We start from the raw sequence: 11,504 nt of genomic DNA on the forward strand, positions 1-11,504 counted from the left end.
TGCAGAGAAGCCTTTGTAAGGCTGCAAGAGCAAGGCCGTAACATTTCTGCAGCTCAGAGGTCCCTCGTGCCTCAACAAAGTTAACACAGACACAGAGCATTCAAAACCAGCAGCTTCATCACAAGCACAGGCTTGCGGCAGGATCTGCAGGCTGACGGCAGATCTCCCACCCCCACTCTGCGGGGTTCCGCCAACCAGAGAAACAGACAAGATCAAGTCTCCAACCACTTTTCCCAACCTGAATAAATGCACTCTGTAATGACCATTAGAATTTATTTTTCTTCATAACTCTTCAGTATTTTAAATTCTACAGTAATGAAGTCATAGGCCACTACGTTCTTTAAGTGTGGAAACAGTTTTCAAAAAACAAAGACCATGCGCTACAAGTGAGGAACAAGCCATTGACTCTTCAGCTGGAATATACAGACATTTTCAATAAATACTGATCACTTTAACACTTAAATGGAATGACATGTTCAGATTTCTACACAGTTCACTATGAAAACAGCATGGTAAGTTACATAAAAGCTTCAACTTTAAGGATCCTTTGCTTTTTTGTTAAATTAATTACTTACTTAGAAAAGCGAAATGCAAGAATATCTGAAATGGACTATCACCTGGACAACTTTTCCCCCCCTGTTGTTGGTAAGCTCTTGTTATCAAGATAATTCCATCAGAGCTGGCAGTTATGTTAAAATATACATATAAAAGAATCCCCCACACCACTTTCAGGAGTTGTTACAGGCAAATATCTTCATGAATTTGGAATGGGTTTTCAAAAACTGCATCTTGACATTTATTGCTTTTACTTGTAAACCTGAAATCTAGTTTATTCCTTTGAAGAGTGTCAGAAGTACAGAGTCAGTGAGACACATGTTTTACTTATAACTTTGCATTCTGGTTAAGAAGAAAGAAAAACATGACCCACGCTCGAGAACACACATACACCTCCATCTACAAAACAGCCTATACAGACTAAAGTAGAACAAGGTAAGTCCTAAAGTAGCAGTATTTAAAAAACATCAATAGGGTAGAATCCTTGCTCATCCAATGTATCTGAAAACTTTCTTTTCTCCCATGCTCGGCCATAGCTTAGCTGGTATGCAAGGAATTTTGCCTCTCCTGCAGAGAGGAGCAGTTTCTATAGATCAAGAGTTTGGAGAGACCAAAGGTGCATTTTACTGGAACTGACAGAGGCACAGTGCCATATATAGTCTTCATGCTTAGATCTATTTAGACTGTTTCCCAGCTGCTAAAGGAGGAATGTGAGGTGAGGACAGGAACCCATATTCATTACAAGTACTGCACAGTTTTACTGCTTGCCAGTTAAGCTAGCAACGTGGTCCCAATACAGACCACTCAAGTGAGGGATTTGGAGGATGCAAGAGATACCTACTTTTGATATGTTCCAGCTCACCTTGAATATTGCCAGCCTGAAGGGGCTACTCAGCATAAACTGGCTAAACTGCCATCTTGTAGAACTGAGATGAAAGGGGTGTTACTTTTAATAGACAAATTTGCTACAAGATAGTTTGCATTCCATAGGTTTCCATCTCTTCCTCCTCTACCTCCCAGAAGAAGAGACATGCAAACACATTTAAGTTAGTATGTATTTGTGTAAACACCAGTAGATTTTGCTATACAATAGAAAAAAGTTGCTGCTCTTATGTTCTTAGAGGAGCCCTGAAGACCCTGGAATACCTGTATCCTGCAACTATTAATCTGTACCACGTGCATTTCCTGTTTTGTACACAAACTGAAAGCAAGCTTGAACAATAGTAAATAGCAACTACACTCCTGCAACAGGTAAAAATGCCACATTGCAGCTGCTTACTCCTTCACTTTAGATATGTAGTCAGCCAGTTTGTTGATACTATCCTCTTGCTGTTCTAGAGCATCCAGTATGATGCCCATTGGGGTCTTCTTCAAGCCTATTCCTTCCATCTTGTTCTCCAGCTTGTTCTTTATGTTCCGGAGCCTCAGAGAAGCATGGACGAACATCACTGCATGGCAGAAACACACTTATTAATTGTTAATGCCCAAGGAATGCATAGTTCTTGCAGCGTTCATCTTAAGACACACTCCAATGCTGTGACATCACCGGAAGAAGATGAAGTCTCACTGACCACTTAAGTTAACCACAGGTACCCACTTAATAACAACATTGAAGATGGCTTGTGCTGTTTTGTGTCCCCTCCCCTGCAATTGTGTTTTGGGATCATTTAACTAGACATAGTAAAGACAACAGCCAATTTAGACTCTGCAGACTTATTTGAGAAAGCTCAAGTCACATGCCACTAGCCCCCCAGAGAAGAGGAAAACTACTTACAGAGGAGAGGAAGCGTGATCCCAAACATGAACACCATGACATCTCCCAGATAGGAGATCAGGAAGTAGCTAGACAGCATGATGACCACTACAAATGTGGTTGGATACTGCTTCTTCAGCCTGCGGAGTATATCCTTGTTGTGTGATACCCACACAAACCCCATGAACACCAGCACCACCACAGTACCACCAATAAGCATATTCAGGGGACTCAGAAACCTGGAGAGAAGAGAGGGGAAGAAAAAAATAAAAAAAAAGTGTCCCATTTCAGAGCCTTCGCGGCTTGTGTCCATATAGCAAACATCTAGCTTGCTGGTCATTTGTTTACTAGGGAGGTAAGGCATTAAGAAGTCAGTAGTTGCTGTCAAGATCTTTATCAACTTCTGATTTTTAGGTAGATGCTAAATAAAGTCACAAGTGCAACAGACCAAGCAACCCTTAGTAGTGAATTTAGATAATCTTTGTCTTCATGTTCTCTTCCTAAGCATAGATCAGGATAATGAGTTTCTGTAGCACCTCATCAATAGAAGCACTTACCACCACCAGGACCCCTCCTACCTGTGCAATCCATGCATTCATTTGGTACCAGACCCAAAGTTAGCAAATCCCAAGAGCAGGTGGAGTCAACAATCAGTTGTCCAAGGGACTGATCTTTTCCCTACACATGATCAAAACCAGGCTCAGCCTAGCCTAGTTCAGATGAACTAGCTTTTCATGTTATCTTGTCTAGGTTTGCAAAATGGGAAAGGTAGAGGAACATTGAGTAAAGGAAATTACTTCGCTATTTCTTATTTCTGAATAAACCTTCTTATTGGTTTACACCCGAACAAAATAATTTTGTGAACCTGCAGAAGGAGCTTACCGCCAACATGTGCGCCAACATCAACACAACAGATGGAAGCCCAGTCCCCAGCAAGCACTGAGAGTCAGAAGGAACTGGAGTATGGCATAAAGGTCTTGCAGGAAGACAAGCCAGGCCCAGCAAGAGGGTCACTGCTGAGGTTTGTGTTCTATTATTGTTATTGGCGTTACCAAGCAAACCAAGTCAGAGTCGATCAGCTTTGGACTATAAACAGCAAGTCCCTTTTTTGGACCAGGGCAAGAACATCACCTGCTCAAACCACCTTCCCAAGTATTTAGAGCTTGTTTAGAGTCAAGCTTTCAGCAATGACTTTGCTTAGCTTGTTCCCATACTCACACAAAGTCCAAGCTCTATTACACTTCACTTATATAGTAATAAGAAGTTATGTGATTTCATGTGCATTCTGATTTACTTGCTTGTACATGCACTGATCTAATTACACAGCAGCTGAGGGCTCTGAGCTTTTACAACTACAACAGCAGCATAAAACTGCATAACACTGCCCTGATAAAGCCAGACATAGTCAAGGTTTTTTCCTGTAGCCTTTGCAGTCCTACTGTTCCAAAGCTAACAGACACAATGACTCACCACTCCACCCCACTGCTGAGGAGGATGCTATGGTTTGTGGTCTTTGCTTCATATCCGGCACAGGCAGAAGAAATCTATTGCTGGACTGGTATGCCAACACTCTACCTGCAGTGCCAGAGAGCATTTTCCTAGAGAAGGAAGAACCCCCAAGAATTATTTCAGAGCAGAGACTGGCTCTCAATTCTTTAATTCAGTTGTGCCAACAGGAGACAGGACGACTAGATGGAATGAGATTAAAATTCAGACTAGTTTTTCCACCTGCTTCTGCTACTCATGCTGAAAAGCCAACAGGGTTTTTTGGAAGTGGTGATAGGGCAGGCTTGCTTGTTGCATCTGAGTCACTCCCTGTAGCCAGCCAGGTTATATTTAGCTCTGAATTGTCAATCTTAAGTTTCCAGGCTGGAAAAAGTGAACAGCATTGCTCTAGAAAGAAATCAGTTTCATCTGTGCTCCTTTGCAGCAGGAGGAGGGTGACTCATGACTGGACCACACTAGTGGCTGGCTTATATACATACTACTGGACATATGAGATTCTTAAAGTAGAAGTCACCTCCACATCACAGCTATCTTGGAGCAGAAATGGCCAAACTTACTTGGACAACTCACAGCAACCAATTTTTTTGTTCCTAAAAATCTACAGGCAAGATAATCCTGGAACCAACAAAGGGCTAGGCAGAGCTCCACTCTACATTTTCCATGTGTCTGGTAAATACTCTCAAAGCTTCATCTTCCCTACCCTTCCCTCTACTCTCATTACAACTTCAGAAACTGGTGGTGAAGTGCAATTCCACCATATTTATAAGAAAGAGACCAAAGACTTCTCTGCTCTACAGTTCTTTCTGGTATTATGCAGGTTCTGTATAACTGACTGGCTATAAGGGATATGAAGGGGAAAAAAAAAAAAAAAAAAAGAATGCATTCAAAATATCCCACTTTCCTGGGGAAAGTTATTTGAATTACATGTTTTCTGAAGTGGGCTGCATTCCAACGCGTACAAGGAAACAGTGAACATAAGTATCAAATGAAGTCATTCAAAGCCACATGAAAACAGATGGGGATAGCAGTTGCCACTAAAAACTGGTATTCAAATTATCAGCCATGTGTCCACAGACTTCAATACTGTTGATTACAGTACTGGATAGGTTGTCATGTGCCAAGCTCCTCTTTATCGCTTGACTTGCCCACAGTGTAATTCACAGCACTAAGATTCTCCTAGAAATTTGTATATATAAACTTCTTCTCCAGCAATGGCATTTTTCAGGAAGGCGGACCTCCATTACCCAGTTTCACGCAGATCTGTTGGCACACTGCTCTTGATAACACAATAGCTAAAGACTAAAAAGGAAAAAACAGGGACGTGTTATTTTAGAACACCAGCGTCTGGGGAAAAAGAGAGCTGTGTAACAGCCCTAGAACTCACTTTTATAGCTGAACCACCAGCATTGATATTGGCCTTGTTTATATAGAGATCAGAACACAATATGCCGAATTCATGCTCAGGCAAGAAGGCTGGAAGTCTTTCAAAGCTGCAGAGACAAGGTAAGTGACCAGCCGTCAAGTATGTTACAAGATACTTTCTAAATATAATTCCCTTTAGCAGGGATTTACGAGACTTCTCAAATACCTAAAAATGTAATGCATGGAACTATTAGCATGGCAATGGTATGGTAACTTGAGTTTACACTGCTCAGATGACTTAGGGGAACAAAAACTTTTGGGCTTGGAGAAGAAAACCACTAACTTTCACAACCCTAAAAGGAGTCAGTATGGCAGGACTAAATAGCATTTGGGGGTGCTAACAGCCCAGAGCACCCTAGCTGGATGATCTTCTGCATTGCTCTCTGTAGTGGACAAGGTACAACCCTGGTAGGATGCTGTGACCTCCAGTACGTCTGGGTCAAACTGGCAAAGAAAAGCCGTTGCCTAGATTCAGGTCTAGCAGTGTTGCAGGGCAACTTTCAATTGTACTCCTGCTGCCCTTCAGAGACCAGGTGTCCTTCAGCATCTGCTTCAATACAAAGTAAAGAGATGGGAAAAATAAGTAAAAGAAAAGAAACATGCTGCCTGGCTGCAGGGACACAGGCATTGTCCTGTGCTAAGTAGCACCATGGGACACTTTGTGTTTGTGAAAGTAGTATCAGAAGATAGCAGAGATGCTAGCAGCTGGGGATGCGGGTGTGTGGGAAGAAGTACTGGCAGCTACCTCTGGCCAGCAAAAACAGATTAAGATGAGGTACTTTTTTTTTTTTTTTACTGGATTGGTAATTCTAGACCTGCCCTACACGTATCACAAGACAGGTTAGATTTCCCATATAGGTGCAGGAAAGTCCAAAGAGCTCTGCTTTCAGTGACTTACCATATGACCTCTTTTTGACAGGTTATTTCATATATGCAGGCTTGTGCACAGTCTTATAGCAGGAGAGGCGAGCAGTTACTTGGAGAATATACAGCTATTACGTAGGGAAAAGAGATGCATCCTTTGTGCAAGGCAAGCAGGCTCCAGCAGCATGAGCCCTGAAATCAGACAGGCCGCAAAAAAAAGCAAAAGCAAGCCAGCTCCATCCTTAAATCGTCTCCATTTTAGATGACTGTCTCAGGGTGATTATTCAGCAGTTGCTGTCACATCTGTTTCTTCTGCATGTGACCAGGCAAGTCTGAACAAAGGCACTGAGTAGGAGACTTGCAGTCATTGAGAAGAGCATCTTTTTACTTAGAGCAGCTCAGTTAGGCCATTATATCAAATAAGCATGAAAATTCCCTTTTAGAAGAGTTTTGCTCCACCACATTCCAAGTGGTGGGCAGGTTAGAGCACTTAAATGCTTCCTTCCTCATTTGTATTAATTTAAACAACTTTAAAGTTCTGCCTCCTCTCTCCCCATACTTCTAGCTTCACTGTGGTTATACAGCTGTAACTAGAGGCAGCACACAAAACTATATATGGCGTGTTATCCCAGGTGATAGCCCTCAGCATCCACAGATTTAGCAATGCTTCTTTACTTACTGTTGCTCACTTACATTGCTTTGAGAACAGGAGACAGATTCCTTTCTGCAGAATTGCCAGACCTTTATGAAGTTACGTACTAGTATTATTATGCAACATATGTTTTAAAGAGATGTATTTTGCTCACTCATTCTTAATCTTTCAGTAGGCATGAGAGAAAATAAGCATTTTGCTGCCCCTGAGTTTTGGCAAGGGAATCACTACAAGCACATCAGCTAAGGTAGCAGTTTGGGGGAGGGAAAAAAAAAGGGGGAAGAAAAAAAAGACACACACTCATTCATTGCTAGGGGTTGTGCAGATGGATAGTAGATGTTTTAGAGAAGAAGTGGCAAAGGAAAGAGACATTGAACCTCAGGCTGCAGGGAAGACATTATGCCAGAAGAGAATGAAGACTCTTAGATGTAGCACTCTGAAATCCAGTACACCTTTTAGTACTGTCAGATTTAGAAACTAATTTTTAACAAGTACAGGGCAACAAAATCCTAGAAGAAATTACATCAATTTAAGTAGTGAAGTTTGAACTGCAAGACAGAGAAGCCTTTCTGGAGCAGGTGAAAGCACAGACAAATTCCACCTATTAACCAAACTGATTGGTTGAGGGGAGTTGCAAGCTGTTGTGGGAGGCACCAATTTTATTAAATATCTGTACAGCACTCGCAATTACAGGGTCCTGGCTGAGGGTAAGAATGGGCAGTCCAGTTCCCATACAACTGGGAGAAAGGGCACAATCTGGTTTAGTAAAGATCTTGGTTTTTTATCAACAGTCTACTGCAACAGAGTTGTAGGGGGAGGAAAAAAATAGCACACTAGTCCAGATTCATTTTTAAAAGAGTTTGCAGGACGGGGAAGGTGGGAGAGACAAGACTGCTACCACCAGCCTGTGTTAGTAGCACTAATTCAGTAGTTTTAGTTTCTTGTTCACCGATTTATTATTTTCTACCTAGTCTTGTAGGCTGAATGCAAAATATACATTATTGCAAAGCACAGAACATCATTTACATGTGACAGTAGCTACCAGAGAAGGCAAATGGAGGGAGAAGGGCAGGGAAATGATGCAGTAGAGGCCATTACAATTCCACTACAATCACGGTAAGGTTTTTCCATACCTTGTAGAGAGATGGCAAAAGGCTGGAGAGGTCAACTTTGTTGTATGGGAGGCAGTAAGCTGAGGCTGTGGCAATAAGCACTGTACTTCCAGTATCGAGAAAGCTCTCGGCTACAATTTCCATGTCAGCCCAGCACCCCCATAGCTACCAAGTATTACAATAGCTGGAAACATCACCTCTGCATTACAAGTCTGTCTATATAATTAGATGGTTTAAGAACAGGTAGAGTTGGTCATGGGCTAAGTTTAGTTTTGATCGCAGGAAGACCACTACATTAGCTGTTTCAATAATCCTGCCCTTAGGCCTGTATACAGCCCTGGAGTTCCTAAAAAGCCATGATTCATCATTTATCACTAAGGGATTCCTGTCCCATTACAGAATGAAGTGCGAGACAACAACTTAATCATCAAGTTAAATTTATTGGGAGAACTTTCTTTACCTTTCTCCCAAAGCCACAGTCAGGCCAAGCAAAAAATCTTTTTATTAAAAGGAATGGATAGTTTTTCCTCTAGTGAAGTATTATCCTGTTTCCTTTAGAGTTTTTCTCCCATCCTCTTTTAGTTCAGTGTTAGAAGAATCAGATTCACCATATACCAAAGGCTCTAAGACATGCAATAAAAAGAAGATATTTGAGATCATCAAGATTCCATTCCAGGTGTTCCTCATCCGTTAGCTTTCAACTCAGAGGGCTACCACTCAATATTAAGATACTAGAATTGCAGTTCTACTATTAATCTCCACCTCCTGTGGCTCTCTTCCTCTTCCACCTCCCACCCCAGCAAAACAGCTGGAAATAAGTGGGAGATATATCACTCCTGATCTGAAGAAAAGAGATCAGAGTTCAAAGGGAAGAATTTAGAAGACTGAGTAAAAGCTGCTGCCATCCCAGTTTTCCAACCAGATATATCAAAACTGTTTACATTTTTTCCCCCAACTTCTTGGGGAGAAGAGCTGTCCCTCTGCTTTCCAGGGCCACTGTGATTTACCTACTCATTGAGAGCTGGATCGCACTGCTAAACAAGGGTAGATGAACACACAAGTTTAGACCAAGATGGTATAAGAACAGCAAGACCATGGAAGTCTCATTTTACCAGTCTAGTAGTCCATTGAGCTGACTGCAACATATTCCCACCAATATTAAGAAGAAAGCCTACATCACTGCACCAAACCTTTAACCACCATATGCGTCAAGAAGAAAAAGCAGGGTTCTCAGACTCTTCTTTCACAGAGCACAGGCCAAAGCTCCCTGCGACGCAGAGTATCTTCACCAACTTAGATGCTGGGTCAAGAGCTTCAGAAGCCCTAACAAGATGCAGGCTGCTTAACAAAAAAAAAATGCATTTAGGGGAAGAATTTTAAGCCTCTGCAACATACAAGATAAGATGCACTTCAGCCAAAATCACTCCGGCCTAGTGTCTGGGCAATTCTCCAATTTAAGCATTCGCATTTGCGCATTGTTTGTTGTGAAAAGTGGAGTATTCCAGTTTCCATATTAAAAGCTTAATCATCAGCCTCTGCTGCATGTCTTGCTTAAGAGCTTTCTGGCCAATGACCCTACAGCAATACTTGAAGAGTCACATAGGCTTTGATTCAAAAGATGATTATAAGATTATTTCCCAATTCTCTTCAGGAAAGCTGGGCCTGACAGAACATCATACCAGGAGATGGTCCTGCCTCGAAGGTCTCAATCCTACCCACCAAAATGAAAGGAATGGGTACCTAATTTATTTTATATTAAAGGTTTTTTAGTATGAGCTACTAGCTCAGAAATAAGACAGGCTTGCTCCGTTCCCTGGACTTAAGTTTAGAACTGTAACAGAGAGCAGAATTCATCTTGTTGGGTTTTTTTTCTTTAATTCAAAGTGAAGCTTATCTTGATCGGTCACACTGGACAGATTTAGTGAGGAAGCACAGATCACTGTGCAGCACGCAGCCCGGTTTTTCAGAAAGCAGCAATATCCAGCACACAAACCCATGGCTGCCTTCTGCCAGGTGCCCCGCGACAAGTTAGATGCCCAGAGCCCTCTTCCTCGGGCAAAGGGACTTGAAGAGCAGCGATAAAAACAAGAGGGAGTCCTCAGATCTGTTAGACCCCCACCAACAGAGAAGTAAATAAATCCTACACCCTACTCCTAACCTGAAAAGCCCCACCTCCACAAGAGAGGCTGTAACCAGGCCTTAATTTTTTTTTTTTAAACGACACCAGGCAAGTCAGAGGCTTAAGGAGAGGCAGAGGAAGGGAAAGGCATCCTCCCGGCACCCCCGACATCCCACCCGGCAGCGCAGCGCCCGGGGCCGGGCCGGGCCGGGCCCTTTCCCGTGGCAGCAGGCCGAGCCGCAGTGCCGCCCGCCCGGGGAAGGGGGCCACCCCCCCCGGGGAACGAAGCCACCCCCTCCCCGGTCGCCACCGCCGGAGGGAGAGCGAGGCCCGCACACTGACCCCACGATGGAGACGACGGCGGCGGCCACCATCAGGTAGTTGGTCTGGTAGTAGAGCAGGTTGCTGACCACCCGGTTGTTCCATTTCGAGATGTCCTTGAAGTCAGGCCGGGCGAAACGGTCCGAACCCGGGAAGAAATCGTCCCAGGCCCGCAGCGGAGCCACCTGCACTTCCATGGCTGCCGCCGCCTCCCCGCCGACGACCGCCGCGCAGGCCTAAGAGCTCCGCGGCACCGCCCCGGGGCGGCTCCCCCGGCCGGCGGCTCCGGTCCCGGCCCCGCCACCCGTCGCCGGGCGCTGCTGGACGCGGGGAGGCGAGTCTGCCGAAACCGTGAAGGAGCGAGCGGCAGCGGAGGCGAGAGGCGGCTGTCAGACCGCGCCGCCCTTCACCCGCCCAGCAAAAGGCAGCTGACAGGGGTGTGGTGACGCTGCCGGCCGTGGCTCCTGTTTTCATTGTTTCTTCGGCAAAAGATGACGTACGTTTCATATTCGGGTGGAGAATCCAGGTCTTCTGCAAAACAGGGAGTCAGGGGCCCAGCGTGGAGGGGGCCACGAAGCGGCTGCCCCAGCCACGGAGGCACCCGGGGAAGCACTGAGCCACCCCAGGGAGACCCTGCTCAGCCATTGCATCCCAAACCCTCCCGCTTCGGAGGGGAAGGCTGGCAGCGGTTGGGACCCCCGCAGCCCCTGTCAGAACAGTTCCTCTTCCAGCGCTTCACACCCCTCGTCCCCCACGGCTCGAGCGCACACTGTCCCTGCCTGTCCCTGCCGTGCCGCCATGCCGGGCGACAAAGTCCCTCTCAAAATGGAGGGTTAGCGGGAAGCCAAGCGTGACCACCACACCAGAGGTCAGCAGCTGCTTCTCGCCCCTCGATCGACGAAGGGTTTAGATCCCTAAAATTCAGGAGCCAGAGGCCTGAAGCACAACCCTCGTAAGCCCTTGCTTGCCTGCTTCCCGGCCCTAGACGCCATTCCTTGCGTGAGTTTTGGGGCGCGAAGGCTCCTGCGTGTCGAGAAGCTGTTTTATGTGTCAACCCGGGGAGAGCCCGTGGCCTGGCCCCGGGGGAGTGCAGACAGGACAAAAACCATTTAGAAAACGCAGCGGAGGTGGAGGAGCCGCCCGGCTGGCGGGCAGAGGCCAGCCTGAGGCCAACGCCACCTCCGCGTTTTGCCTTTATTT

At 45.1% G+C, this 11,504-nt stretch overlaps 1 protein-coding gene across 1 annotated transcript; it reads right to left on the reverse strand.

Moving 5' to 3' along the window:
• Nucleotides 1-256: 256 nt before the first annotated feature.
• On the reverse strand, nucleotides 257-10,717 carry ARL6IP5 (ARF like GTPase 6 interacting protein 5). Its single transcript, XM_075053429.1, has 3 exons — nucleotides 10,326-10,717; nucleotides 2,330-2,547; nucleotides 257-2,003 (listed from the first exon to the last, which is right to left on the reverse strand). Exons 1-3 carry the CDS (start codon nucleotides 10,499-10,501, stop codon nucleotides 1,831-1,833), a joined length of 567 nt encoding a protein of 188 aa, XP_074909530.1. The 5' UTR covers nucleotides 10,502-10,717; the 3' UTR covers nucleotides 257-1,830.
• Between the last annotated feature and the right edge of the window lie 787 nt (nucleotides 10,718-11,504).

This window comes from Buteo buteo, chromosome 21 (assembly GCF_964188355.1).
Source record: "Buteo buteo chromosome 21, bButBut1.hap1.1, whole genome shotgun sequence".
Classification (NCBI taxonomy): domain Eukaryota; kingdom Metazoa; phylum Chordata; class Aves; order Accipitriformes; family Accipitridae; genus Buteo; species Buteo buteo.